Source organism: Herpailurus yagouaroundi, unplaced genomic scaffold, assembly GCF_014898765.1.
Source record: "Herpailurus yagouaroundi ecotype Mexico unplaced genomic scaffold, PumYag 250, whole genome shotgun sequence".
In the NCBI taxonomy this organism is placed as follows: domain Eukaryota; kingdom Metazoa; phylum Chordata; class Mammalia; order Carnivora; family Felidae; genus Herpailurus; species Herpailurus yagouaroundi.
In genome coordinates this window covers 10960407-10975154 of record NW_024412467.1, presented here as the reverse complement: position 1 = coordinate 10975154, position 14748 = coordinate 10960407, and the positions used below count along the sequence as shown (strand labels likewise).

The 14748-nt window shown below is 49.6% G+C and overlaps 1 protein-coding gene across 3 annotated transcripts in view; it reads right to left on the bottom strand.

Annotated features, from left to right (window-relative positions):
* DTNBP1 (dystrobrevin binding protein 1) overlaps positions 1-14748 on the bottom strand; it is a 136270-nt gene that overhangs the window by 3509 nt on the left and 118013 nt on the right. For 2 of the 3 annotated variants that reach the window (XM_040460519.1, XM_040460518.1), the window contains one exon: positions 6905-7060. The exons of the other annotated variant lie outside the window; for it this stretch is intronic. In XM_040460519.1, coding sequence (XP_040316453.1) covers positions 6905-7060 — 156 coding nt within the window. The remainder of the gene's footprint in view (positions 1-6904; positions 7061-14748) is intronic. 3 annotated transcript variants of the gene reach the window in all.

Here is a 14748-nt window from a genome sequence, read left to right as displayed (position 1 = left end):
CCCCCCCCCCCCCCCGAGAGCCATCGCGGTGTAAGACCTCATTCCGGCAGCGGAAGGGGAGGAGCTGACCGTCTTAGGCACAACCTCGTTCAAGGCCAGCGCTAAAATAAGAAAGCATGTAGTTTCTGTTCTTTGCAGGGGGAAGCTTGCTATAGCTGAGGTGACTCCTCGAAGTAGAGGCATGAAAGCCACGTGGTGTGGACTCGGGTGGGGTGCAGGCCCGGGGCCACGGCCACGCGGAGTCACGGCGCCGCTTCACGCTCGATACCACGAGGGGTACCAGCGGGGCGGCGTCCCGAAGCTTCTCCAGGCTGACTGGTCAGGGGACACTGCCACCGGTCAGTCGTGGGCCCCGTGGGTGCTTGTGTGTGGCTGCCGGGCCACCAGAAGTCAGGCAAGCGGCAGGTTTTCTGTTCTGGCCACGGCCTGTCAGCAGGGCTTTTCTGGCGGTTGGCCTTGCTCTGACTGCAGTTTTGAAAGGGACACAGGCTCCCTTTCATTTCTGTCTGTCCCATCCTTTGGAAAAGGGCAGGAGTAGGATTTAAAACTGAAGAGAACGCAAAACCGGATTAAAAAAAGGCATGGGAACAGTACCAAGAAAGGTAGTAATGAAGCCGTGTGTCAGTAATCACAGTAAATGTAGATGAGTCGGATTTTCCAGTTAACAGATTAGAAGACTGAATTAAAGTGATAAAAATCTCGCTATGTCTAGTTTATTGGAGACACTCCCAAAACATAAGGACGTTAAATTAAAAGAAACAAACAAAAGCTTAAGTAGTTACATAATTAACTCGAAGAAGAAAGCTGACCTAGCAATATTTTTTTTTTTAAAGTTTATTTGAGAGAGAAAGAGGGCAAGCAGGGGGAGGGAGCGAGAGAATCCTAAGCAGGCTCCACACTGTCAGGCAGATAAACACAGGCCTTGATCTCACCAACTTGAGAGATCGTGACCTAAGCCAAAATCGAGTCGGACACTTAACCGAGCCAGCCAGGTGCCCCTGACATAGCAATATTGATAGGAAACAAAACAGACTTTAAGGGAACACAAAAATATTGAAATAAAGATTAGTACTTAGTGAGTTAATCAAGTTTCAGTTTGCCTGGAGGACAATTCAAAATTTGTGTGACATAATTTGTGGCGATGTTTAAAGAATGGCAGAGTGACAAGGAAGATCTAACCGATCCATAATCCTGGGAAGAATGGTTTAATACACCTCTTTGATAATAATTAAACTATACAATTCAATAGGGAATGCTTAAACAGCCCAACTTATGATCTTGGTGGAACGGGTACACACAGAACCCTATCATTTAGAATCTTACCCTCAAATGCACAGAAAACATGTAGGAAAACTCTTAAGTCTTGAATTAAAAAAAAAAAAAATCAAAAACCCCTTCTCCAACAACCACAATGAAGTTTATGAGAAATCAGGAACAAAAGGTAACTAGAAACAACTTCACGCATTATTTAAAAACATTTGTAAACAGGTCACAAGTCAAATAAGAAATTGTAATGGAAAATCTAAAAAACCCAGGAAGAAACTTACTTGTCAGAACTTGTAGAATTCTGTTAAAAAGTGGTGAACGTTACCCTTGTAAAAAGTTCATAGCTTTGAATGCCTTATTCAGACAAGAATGCTGAAAACCAAGCCCAGTCAAATTAGACCAAAACCAAGGGAAAAAACCAAAAAACAAAACCGCCACTGAAGATGCCCAGCACTAAGGAAGAGAAACTAATGAGATATACGATAGCAACAACAAAGCTAAAAGTTGGGTCTTTAAGGAAACAGTTAAAGAGGACTGTTCTGTGTAAGACTCATCATGAAGGATGAACAGCACAAATTAGTGATCCGAGAGGGAGGGAAAAGCAAACTTCAACCCAAATACCACAAAGGCTGAGAATGATACTATGGATGTTATGCTAACACATCTGAGAGCTACAGATCAACCAGACAGATTCCATGGAAAACTTGTTAAAATTGACAAGAAATAGGAAACCTTTGTACCTAGTGGAGAAAAACAGGTGGCAACTCTTCCCACAGAGAAATTACTCGGCCCCCGCAGTGTCTGAGGCTGCTTCTACCCAGAGCTTGGGAAATCAGGGAGGAGGGCTTGCCTACTGCACGTGTGGACGTCCAGCACCACTAAGAGGCTGGTGCTCCTTTGGCACAGAAGCGACACAACCTCAAACAAGGCCTGGACGGGTTTTCACAGAACCTGCAAATCTGACTGTAACATTTATACAGAAGTACAAAGAGCCAAGACTGGCCAAGGCAATTCTCAAGAAAGAATGCATAAACGTGTTTCGGGTATGTAAGAATCGCTCCAGCACACCACACAGCAAGACTTGCTGTAAGACAAGGTTTCTCGGCCAAGGCACCCACACTCTGGACCAGAGCATTCTTTGTTGTAGGGCTGTCCTGTATATTGGCAGGTGCCCAACAGCATCCCTGCATCTAGCGGATAGATGCAAACAGCACAGCCCTGCCCCAAGCACAGCAGGCAAAACTCTGGGGACTCTGCCAAATGTCCCGAGGGGATGAAACCGCCCCCAGTTGAGAGCCACTGCTTCGTGAAGAATGAAGATAGTAGAGTTTGGGCTCCAGGCTAGACAAACAGAAGAAAGAGACAGAGAAGAGAGCCCAGAAAAGACTCACCGGGTACTGCAGTGGAGACACCCAGAAACAGTGGGGAAAGAGTGCTGGGGTGGAGGCAAAGTTACTGAATTTGGGTCCTTACCTCCCCATACACAGAAAAACGAACTGGTGGTGGACTGAACAGCCAAAAACACTGAAACTTTAAGAATAAAACACAGTAGAATGTTCTTAGAACTTGGAGTTACAGCCAAGCTCTACTTGTGTGCTTATACTTGGAGGGAAGGATTTCCTGAACAAGACACAAAAGGACAAACCATTAGCAATAAAATGGGTAGAGCCGATCACGTTGAAATAAACACACATTTAGCAAAGGCCTCTCTAGAATCCATAAGCCACGGACTGAGTGAAGGTGACTGCCTCAGATGACAATCCGTAAAGGCCAATACCACGAGCATCAGACCCCATAAGAGGGGGAGGGGGCGTCTGGGTGGCTCAGTCAGTTAAGCGTCCGACTTCAGCTCGGGTCATGATCTCACAGTCCGTGGGTTTGAGCCCTACATCGGGCTCTGTGCTGACGGCTCGGAGCCTGGAGCCTGCTTTGGATTCTGTGTCTCCCTCTCTCTCTCTGCCCTCCCCTGCTCATGCTGTGTCTCAAACATAAATAAAAACATTTAAAAAAATTAAAGAAAAAAAAAGACCCCATAAAGGAAGACAGACAACCAGGAGGAAAATGGACAAAGATATGCAAATTAAAAACAAGAGGTCATTTCATACTCACAGATTGGCAAAAATTTAAATATCAGGCACTACCCAGTGTTGACAAAGATAAGTGATGGCACATATACACACTGCTAGGGCACCGTAAACCAACGGGGGACTTGGGCAGGTAATCGGACAGAATCTAGTGAAATTACAGATAAGCACGTCAAACGACTCCGTTAATTACTGTCCCAGTGATACACCCTCAAGAAGCGGTTCTCAAAGTGTCCAAGTGCCTCAAGAGCTCCTTCACCTGGGAGCTTGTTAGAAACGTGAACTCTCAGACCCCACCACAAACCTACTAGATTGGAAACCCGGGGGTGGGACCAGTCTCCATGTGAACAGCCCCCCTGGTGACTGAGGCTTGCTCAAGTTTGAGGCCCACTGCCCCAAAGAAACTCTCATCACATGTACGAAGACATAAGAGAATGTCCTCCACAGTGAGGTTTGGTTTTGTTTATTTTTTAGAGGGGAGGAGAGAGAGAATCTCAAGCAGGCTCAATGCTCAGCATGGAGCCCAACACGGGGCTCGATCCCACACCTTCGGATCACGATCTGAGCCGAAATCAGGAGGTGGACACTAAACAGACCGAGCCACCCCAAATTTCAAACACTCACGGGGAGACAATCACACAAAGTTAAAACCATAAGCTGGCAATTGTGTTTTGAGATACTACTGCATTCCAGATTGTATCTTGGGGGACGCTATATGAATTTTAGTTTAGTGCGGTTTTATCTACTAATTCCATCTCTTCTAACTTTGTTAATTTTACCACTAGCCCAGACATCACGTCCCTCTCCGTCCTGGGCACTGGGTCCACTGGGGGACTTCTGAGGCCTGAGTAAGAGTGTCTCGCGGCACAGGGCGCAGCCCCCGGCTCCAGAAGATTCGACTTTGCCGAACTGCCAGTTCAGCAGGGACCCACGGGAGCCTGAGATCTAACTGTGGGCACACACACATATGGAACAGCATGTCTCCCAGGTGATCTGTCAAGATACCCCAGCACCCAGCAACAAAGAAAACAGGAGTCATGTCGGGTGGAAGACCGAACCCGGGCCAGGGTCGTACCAGGTTACACGTGCCCTGACGGCACTAGGACCGCTGGGCGCGTGGCGGGTGCCAGGTCCCCTCTGCCGCCTGGTGAGCTGGCGTGGCCTCGTGCCTCCTCAAGTGCCTGATGCTCCCAGCTCCGTGGGTTCTCCAGCCTCACCCTGATCCGAGGAGTCACGGGTGTCCCTTTACCCTTTACTCTGATAATTTGCTGGATAAAACTTTCCATTCCTGTGTCTTAATTAAAAAACGATGCTTTGGAAAGTGAGAAAAATTCACTGCTATTTCTGATGTAGCGGAATGAGTCCAAAATACCACATTCACTATGGAGATTTTTTACTTTGACGGATTCTCCTACATTAAACATCCCCGCGTTCATCCCTGGAGATGAACAGTCTGTGAGAAGGGGACGTGGGACTTGCCAGGCCGGAAGTCTAAGGGATGGCTCTCAACAGCCTCGCCGAGAGATGCCTATTGTTATCTGAATGTTTTTCCAGCTCCGGCTGAAGTAGAAAGCTAAAAAGCCCAAATCTCCAATTTTCTTCTTCAGTGCTTTCAAAATCACACATATTGGCAACATGTGCCTGACTCCCATTTTTTTTTTACCTTAAAAAAAAAGGAGCCTAAGACTTCTTGGAAACTTGAAGAATGTTATTTTTTAAGTGTCCCAAACTGTGAGAATTCAATTCCTTAATACTTCATTGATGTCTGTCCAACAAGAGTTGGCCGGGCACCCCACCGCGCCAGCTGGAGGGTCCCCATGTGCCGGGCTCTCGGTCACCGCAAGGAGGCACTTCGAACCTCCCTGCGCCGGGTTCACCTCCGTGTGTGCTCCCACGTCTCCCCACGAGCACGGGCCTACCTAAGGGGCACTTCCACTTGGCCTTTCTTCCTCTGGGCCTAAAGACGTGCCGAGTGCTCACAGGTGCTCCGGAAACATCCAGGGAACCAAGCTGGACGTGCAGGGTTAACTCAGCACTGACAGTCTCTGACTGTTCCCTTCGCCGGCCAACCTCCTCCCACCTCCTGGGTGCAGCGGCTCCTTGTCCTCAGATCTGCAGTGTGTTTCCCAGGAGGTGCGTGGCTGGTACGGCCTCGATATCTGTGTCCCCCAAACTCGTATATGGAAGTCCTGACACCCAGTGTCATCGCAGTGTCTGGGGGTGGGGCCCCTGGGAGGCTAACAGGTGGAGATGGGGTGGGGAGGGCGGGGCCCCTGACACACCAGAGAGGGTCTCACGGCCGTGCAGGGTACAGTGACCTCACCCCTGCCCGTGACGAGACGCGAATCCCTGCAGCGAACGGGCTACTCCCTCCATAAGCGGCACCAAACCCTGCAGGCCACGAATAGCATGCATATTCTGAGGCAATCTGTCCGGCTTTTCTAGATGCAGACAGAATGTAGAGGAGGGCATACAAAAGGGACACAGCCAGCTCTGTGGAGACCGGATGTCCTCCTTCAAATCTGACCCGCCCTGAGGAAAGAAGCCTTATCCACACGGCGCATCCTGTGGTGCTCTCCCAGATGTGTCGCCATGCTACTTTTGATGTGTTTTGCCTCCATTATTTTCCTTCCTCGGTTTTTATTTCCTTAACCCCTCTCCTGGGGGCAGACACCGGATTCAAAGACAGGGAAGGAACAGAGTGAGGGGAACAGAGAGGAGCTGGGGGGTGTGGTGAGGGGCAGGGTATCGGAACAAAGACCAGGGCCAGGCTGGCCAGGGGAGAGAACGGAGGACACAGGGCTGGCGAGCGGAGGGGCTCAGGGGTACGGAGGGGCAGGTGAGCAGAGGGGCCCTGGACGGTCGCCCACGTGCCGTGCAACCAAGCTGCTCGTGCTCCTTCTAGAGGCTGGATGAGGGACCCTGTACCGGGCTTCACCCCTGCTCAGTTTGTTCTTGGGAACTCTTGGAGACGCGAATATTTATGAATCTGGATGTTCATCTCAGAACCGTGTATAAAGATAAAGAATCTGTTCAACTAAGGGTCTGGTTAAATGTTAACTGCGTACATCCTGACGATGCAGACGCAGCTTTGAAAATATACCCTTTTAAAGAACTGTTAATAACACAGGGGGAAAGATCCCTGTACAGTATTTAGATAGACCCAAAGCCAGATGTGTGTATGGTTTGATACCAATTATGTACAGACTCACACACACACACAAAAGAACAACCCTAAAATAGTGACGGAGATTTTACTGTGCTGTAGAATTATGGGTGCTGCTTCTTTGGTTTTTACCTTTTTAAAAAAAACAAAAACAAAGCCTGCTCCATGTTTTCTAAGTATCTCCAACTGAAGCCTAGACCTACAGGAAAAGGTAGAGACAAGGACGAGACGAATACCGCATGGCAGAGCCACTTTGAGTTTTGGGGACTAACGCCAGAACAGACTTCCGGGGCCTGTGCCCCACACCCCACCTGGGGGGTGCGGTGAGACACGGTCTCCGGGCTCCCGGGGAAGGTCCCCGCCGCCAGCGGCCCTCTGCCCAACTTGCCTCGCCTCTCCGCTATCTGCAGGTAGCCCGTGGACAGGTACTGTTCCATGTCCTGCTGGAACGCCTCCTCAAAAAACTTCTGCCGCTCCTTCAGCTTCGTCTGCTGGGTGTGCTCCATTTCCAGGACCTTCTGGGTGTGCTCTGCATCGAGTTCAGCTACGGAAACAGAACACTCGGGGTCAGGGCATGAAGAGGGACGGAGGCAGGAAATGGGAGTAAGTACGCACTCACCTCCACCCTCCAAGCTGAGAGGGTCGCGTCTGCTTGTCAAACCCCGGCTGGTGCCCCGACTGCCATGTAGGTGCCCCCCCGCCCCACCCACCCTCCACGGCACTTCTTCCCCTGACCTGGTGGGCCAGCCCCCCGGCCCCCCATGCCTCTCCCTGCGCCATGACCTCCCACCACGTGTCCACTGTTTGCGGATCAGCGGTTCATCAGCCAAGACCAGCCTCTTGGCTAACACTTCACCTGACTCCAGCGGACCCCGCTATCCCGCCCTGGGGCACCCCCCGCGACCAGACTGGTGACGCTGACTCGTACATTACATGCAGTATAGGGGGCCAAGACTCGGACTTCCTGGCAGACAGCGACGCCTCATCACCCGGCTCGGAGCCGGGCACAGCAGGTGTTCAATAAGTGGAAGGGCAAGGATGCAGCCGTCGTGCTGGATCAGAAGAGCGAGGTCCCGGCTCTGCTGTTCACTAACGGGCAACCTGGCTGAGTCAGTCAACCTTCCTGAGCCTCACATCACCCGGCTGAATCTGGGATAGAGATACTAACCCAATCCTGACGTGCGCCTTCAGTGAAATAACGTAGAAAGAACTTTCTGATTAGTGTGAGCAGCGACCCTTCAAGTTCGGGCCGAGTCAGCAATACCAGTCCATCAGCCTGAGCCTCGTCATGCCAGGAAGAGCCCCCAATTTACCATCCCGTGACCACTTCCTAGCGCTCTAACCTTCCTCAATGCGCGCATGGGGAACGCAAGAATGAAATCTGGGTCAGGCATTTACCATTATTCACCTCGTTCACGGGCCCAGGGTTATTTTCACATTTGCTCTGAACTCCGGAGTCCTCTGTACCTCCCATGGGGGGCAGAGTTCTCAGGCGGCCTCCGAGATGCCCTGCTCCTGGTGCACACACCCTGCACGATGCCCTCCTCGACTATCAGCAGGACTGGCTTTCCTGCCATGAGCAGGCTATGCCCCGGGGCAGAGCTGACTTTAAGAGAGAGGGGTCACCTGGGCAAGCCTGACCTGATCGGGCTCTTAAAGGCACCTGCGTGCACTTTCCCTGGAGAGAGAGACGTGACACAAGGAACATTCTCCCGTGCTGGCTCTGAGGATGCGCGACCCACACGGCGAGGAACGCAGGTGGCAGCCAGACACGGAGAGCAGCTCCCGGCTGAAAGCAGGGGCCTTAACTACAGCTGCGGGGAGCTGGAACCCCGCCAACCACCTGAATGAACTCAGATGGGGGCTCTTCTCCCGAGTCCCAGAAAGGAACGTGGCCTGGTCGACACCCTGACGTCGGCCCGCGAGGCTCCGGCCTTGACTTCTGCCCTACAGGCGGCGGGTAAGCTCCTACCTTTGCGCCGTTTTACACACTAAGTATGCGCTGGCCTCTCACGCAGCAGTACGGAGACCCTCCAGACAAGCCGCCTTGGCTCCAGACCCTGCCCAAGTGCGACTGGCCCAAGAATCAAACGATGACTCCTTGGGTTCGTTCCCCTAAACAAGCGTCTCGCAGCGCCTACCTCGTGCAGACACTATGCTAGGCTGAGCATGGCAGAACAGAACGTTTCAGCTACCTTACTGTCGTGCAAGAAACGTGGGGCCTGAAACGCCGAAGATAATTTCACTGCAGACGTTATTCCCCACCGTTTACCTCTGGGGAGTGTCACATCTTTGGGGCATCAGAACTCATATAACTCAATAAAAAAAAGATCCGATTAAAACACGGACAGAGAATCTGAGCAAACGTTTTTCCAAAGACCGACAAATGACCAGCGGGTGCGTCATCACTCATCACCAGGAAAATGCAAATCAAAACCACAACGAGACATCACCTCACACCTGTCAGAACGGTCACCACTGAGAAGACACGAGACGACAAGTGTTGGCGATGACGTGGAGAAAGGGGAACCCTCGTGCGCCGCTGGTGGGAATGCAAGCTGGTGCAGCCAACTGTGGACAATGGCGTGGAGGCTCCCGAAAAAATTAAAACTGGAGCCACCCTATGATCCAGGGCTCTCACTTCTTGGGTATATATCCAGACAAAACGCAACCGCGTATCAAAAAGGTATCTGCACACAGCATTAGTCACCAGAGCTAACACCTCAGTGTCAACAAACGCGTGGGGGTGGGGTGTGCGTGTGTACAGACACGTACAATAGGATACTACTCATTCCTGAGGAAGAAGGAAATCCTGCCGTTTGTGACAACAGGGACAGGCCTTGACGGCGTTAAGCTAAGGGAGACACGCCAGACAGAGAAAGACAAATACTGTCCTACCACTTAGGTGTGGAATCTGAAAAAGCCAAACTCCTAGAACAGAGAGTAGAATGGTTATCGGAGCTGGGCATCGGGGGACAGGGAGAGGGGGGATGGGGGTCAAAGGGTACAAACTTGTAGTCAGAAGAGACCTAACGTAAAACATGGTTAGAGTCAACAGTACTATATTGCGTTCTTCAAAGCGGCTAAGAAACTAGATCCTAAATGTTCTCACCACAAGAAAGAAACGGTAACTTCATGAGGTGACGGGGGTGTCCGCTAATTCTACAGTGGTAATCACACTTGCACCAAATCAACATGTACCCCTTACACTTACACAATGCTGTATGTCAATTACGCAGCACTAAAACATCCTTGGGGTGTTACCAAGTGATTTTTAACAACAAGAAATACACAGAACTCAGAGTGAACGGTGGTCCACGAGGCCCAGCGTAGGCATTCCCCTACCCGTCCCCCACCAGTACCCACCACATTTCACACGTGCTGAGAACAACATAATCTCGTATGCATGACCGACCTTAAAAACTCGATGGTGGAGGATATTTTTAATCCCAAGTCAGTTGCAGTCTCCAGTACTTAGAATATTCTGGGCATTCGTCTTGTATTCTAACCTACATACACGCAAGGAAGACACACGCACGTTAACCGGCCACCACCAACAGAAAGTGAATCTTCCCGACTCCACGACGACAGGTGCTGTACCGACGATGTTCATTCTGTTCCCACTATTATAATCACTGTGCATTCTCTGTATTTCTGTGTTGCCCTAACCTCCCCCATCTCCTAGGTTTGTCTACAGGGAGACGGTCTGGAGAGAGCACAGGTTTTGGAAGCCGTCGGGGCACAGGTCCCAGCCCTTTCCGCAGCTGCTCTGGCACCAATCACATCACATCCCTTTCAGCCTACTTGTCATCTCAGGCGTGGCTCTGGAAGGAAGGCAGCCCTGCGTGAGCCCCTTCGGAGGCCCACAAGGTCCCTTACCTGTACCCGTCTCTGTTTTTCTGCTCAGAGTATTCTCCGAGTCTCGGGGAACGTCAAGCCACATAGCCCAGAAGTTCTGGGGAATTAAGACCGCTCTCGGCCAACAGGTGACAGATGTCAGTATATCAGTGTTCTGGTGTCCCTTCCTTCGGACGGGCATTTCTAGGAGGCCTTCTGAGCGCTTCTCAGAGATCCTGATGGAAGCAGAGCCCCGGGGCTATAGCATCAACTTTAATAACACATCCCTGTCTTGGCCGTTCCTCCTGTGTTTCCTGTCTGCTTCCTCACTCCTCCTCTCCAGGATCACCTCCTGTACAAACTACCTGCAGCAAAATCCTCTCAGGCTCTGCTTCCAAACAAACCTGCGCCAGGATATCCAGCACTAGCTGGGACTTAACCTCTGAGCATCAACTTCCTCCTGTGTACAAGGAAGGTACAAAGACCTATTCCGTAAGGCTGCTGGCAGGGTTAAGTAAGGTAGCAGATGTGAATCACCAGGCACCAGCACTGACCAAGAGCTGACGGTTCCTACCAGCAGTTATTTAAAACAGTGGGCTCTTGGGGGCACCAGGGTGACTCAGTTAAGTGTCCAACTTTGGCTTAGGTCATGATCTCCCGCCCCGTGAGTTCGAGCCCCGTGGTGTCGGGCTCTATGCTGACAGCTTGGAGCCCCGAGCCTACTTTGGATTCTGTGTCTCCCTCTCTCCCTGCCCCTCCCCTGCTCGTGCTCTCTCTCTCTCTCAAAAATAAACATGAAAAAAAATTTTTTTAAACAATGGACTCTTGGAAACAATGGACAGGAGGAGAAGGAAACACGAAACACTACACAAACTCGGATGAGTGCGACACTGAGAATTACCCCAGCTCTCTCAGCCTCACTCAGACACTCCAGAATTAGTCACCTCTCAGTGCCCTTCATAAATCTGCAAGGAATTCAGTGCACTCCTGAGAGGGGAAGAGGGGACCCAAGAGGAGCCTCTTCATTTGTTCACTTCAGCGGTCAGCCTCTCTGCTCAAAGGCCTCCTGACTGCCAAGTGCATGGGAGACGGTCAGCCTAAAACAGACCAAGTATGCTTCAAACACTTCGAACCAAGTCCAATTAATCTTTTAAAAAAGTAATTCCAGAATAAGCAGCTCAGACACAGAGATCAGTGTAGAAATCATCACAGGGGTTTTCATTAAAGAATACCTTGTTCCAACAGAATTGAGATTTTCCACACAGTTGTGTGCAGCTTGAAAATGTCGTTCTTCTCGAGACTTCTGCCTCAGAAGTTCCATTCTCTCCTGTGTCTGAATTAGAAGCCCCAGAGTTTTTCATCTTGGGTTTTCTATCGTGGAATCTCATCACATCTTAACCCTCACAAAAGCGGGGGGTAGATTTGGGAAAAAAGAAAATCACCGTTTTCAGTTTTAAAACATGGTACGCAGTAGTTATCTGAAATAGCTCCGACTGCCCTATGGGCTTGAGCTTGGCTTCAGAGCCACTGTGGTATCTCAGGGCCGAGGGCCACACAAGAATCGCCGAGCAGCAGCACGGTCACAACAGCCACGCTCACGGCCACGGTGAAAAAGCACATGGCAGATTTGGTTAAAAACAGCAATGCTGGGGGTGGCTGGGTCGGTGTAGGCTCAGGTCACGATCTCACGGCTTGTGAGTTCGAGCCCCACGTCGGGCTCTGTTCTGACAGTGTGGAGCCTGCTTGGGAGTCTCTCTCCCTCTTTCTCTGCCCCTCCCCTGCTTGCTCTCTCTCCAAATAAAGAAATAAAAAGCTTAAACAAACAACCAAAAATAGCCATGCTGCTCAGCAGCGTGGAAGCTGCACCCCCAGCCCTGGGCCCAATGAGTGGGGGGGTCCTCGTGGCGCGGTTCAACCTGCGCTCGGGCCGGCTCTCACCAAGAAACAACCACATCTGGGGCTGGTATAATGGGGGAAGGCCATCTGAAGGGGTCCTTCAGCACCCAAGGCTTAACAGCATCCGAATTTTGAATGACTACAGAAAAACGTACATTATAGAACATCTTCTACAAGGAAAAATGCCTCCTCGTTCATATTTAAGATGTCATTCATTGTACTGGGAAAAGCAAGCAAATACAAAGATTTAAGGAGCTCCAACATAGAACCTTAAGGTTAAAAAGAAAAAAAAAAAAAACACAAAAAAGCAGCACTAGCTTTCCTGCCAGAAGGCAAGAATAATCTTTTCTCTCCATAACCAGCCTGGTCTGCGCCCCCCACAGCCGTGCCCATTTCCTGTGGCTCCAGCCTCCAGGCTGGCTGCCACGACCACCTCCAAATGGAGGATTCCTCAAAACGACAAGTCCCGTTACCAGTGAAGATGGTATAATCGATTCTCCGTTACACGTTTTAATGGGACGTAAGAGTGGCAACAGGATATAGGAAACATATATTTAAAAAAGCCCATCAAGCTCATTTCAGGAACAATTTCAAACCAGCGCACGGCTATGCCTCTCGCGGAGCCGGGGAGCCCTAAAGTGAGGTGTGAATGGCTGAGAAAGGCCCCCCGAAGGTGCTGAGAGAAAAGCGGACATCAGGAAAACCGGGATAAACCTTTCCAGTAGAGTTGGTGGTAACAACCTCTCGAATCCGAAAATGTCAAAAGACAAACAGTGAAATTTCGTACGTAGGAGAGTTAAGAAAAACTCTGGTAGCCTCTAACATTAAAATAGCGAGAACGTTTTTCATTCAAGGTAACTACCCAAGAATAAGAACAGATTTAAAATCTGGAAGATATTTACAATGCGGATGTTTTCATATTGCTAGAGAAAGAATTCTGGGATAGTAAAGCACATGTGACAGGGTCCAGTCAGACCTTGTGAAATCTCTGTATATTTCCAAACACAAACAGGTACACAAATGCCTTTCCGGATCAGTTTTGATAAAAACTGCAGACAGTCAAGCCACATGACCACTAAAAGACCCCGTGAAATTCCATCTGTGTGATGGAATTTACCCACTGGGACGAATTTTTTTGATGCTTCTAATTATTTGCATTTATTCAACTGATCTTTTTGGATGTGTGAACAATGCATGTACACTGTGGAAAAATTTTAGTAATAAAAAAATTACAAATAATGTGAAAATTCCCCCTTAAGGCACCATGAACAGGTGACCTCAGCTAGCAATTTGTGCACTCTGATCAGATCTTTTGTCCTCTTAGGTTAAACTATATGAAATTGCAACAGCAAATCTTTTTTTTTTTTTTTTTTTTTTGGAACCACTAAAATAGTTGTTGAACTTTTTACTTTGAAATAGCCATAGGGATGCCCGGCTGGCTCAGTCAGAAGAGCATGGGACTCTTGATCTCGGGGTCGTGAGTTCAAGCCCCACATTGGGTGTAGAGATTACTTAAATAAATAAAACTTTTTTTAAATATTGCAATAATCATAGGTTCACAGGACAGTGTTGAGAAAGGTACAGGGCACGGGGCAGCAGCCCGTGCACCTGTGCCATGGCTCCCCCAAGGCTAATACCTTAAACAGTTAACAGTGTAACATCAAAACCAAGTAAATGACATTGGTACAACCCCCAGAGCTTTATTCAGATTTCATTAGTCACTCACTCGAGTGTGTGAGCGTGTGTGTATGGGGAGCTCTATGCAGCCTTATCCGTGTACAGTCTTGTGTAACACACCACAAGATCCTCAGCTGTACCGACCCTGCAAGGCCCCCTCAGGTTATCCTTGTATAACCACACCCTCCTCCCTGCCTCCCCAACCAGTGATCTCCAAACCTATGAATTCTGTTCTCGAACAAAGGTTTCAGAATGGGATCGTGCAGTACACATCCCTCTGAGATTGGCTTTTTTCACTCAGCATAGTTTTCTGGAGGTTCATCCACGCTGGTGCATGTATGGGTAATTTGTTCCTTTTTATTGCTGAGTAGAATTTCGTGGTGTGGACATACCACAGTGAAACCGTTCACTCCTGGGAGGACAGTTGGGTTGTTTCCAAGTTTGACTATTATGAACAAAGCTGCTATGAGCATTTGTGTACCAGTTCTGGGGTGAAAGTAGGTCATTTCTGAGATCAGTGCCCAAGAATGCAATGGCTGCATCATATGCATTTTCTTTAGTTTCGAAAGGAACCGCCAACTCTCTTCCCAGGTGGCTGTCCCCATTTTCTAGGTCCACCATCAGTAAATCACAGACCACATCCCTCCACATCCTTGTGGGCATCAGTGAGACCTTCCAGCTGGAATACAGCCAGTCTGTCCGTTCCTCCCCCCCGCCGCCGCCCCCCCGCCAGAGTGTGTCCATCAGGAACAACTGTGGGCTTATTTTCAACAACTGCTATTTTTCTAAAGGTACTTTTAGTTCCTTGAGGCATTTCCCGGG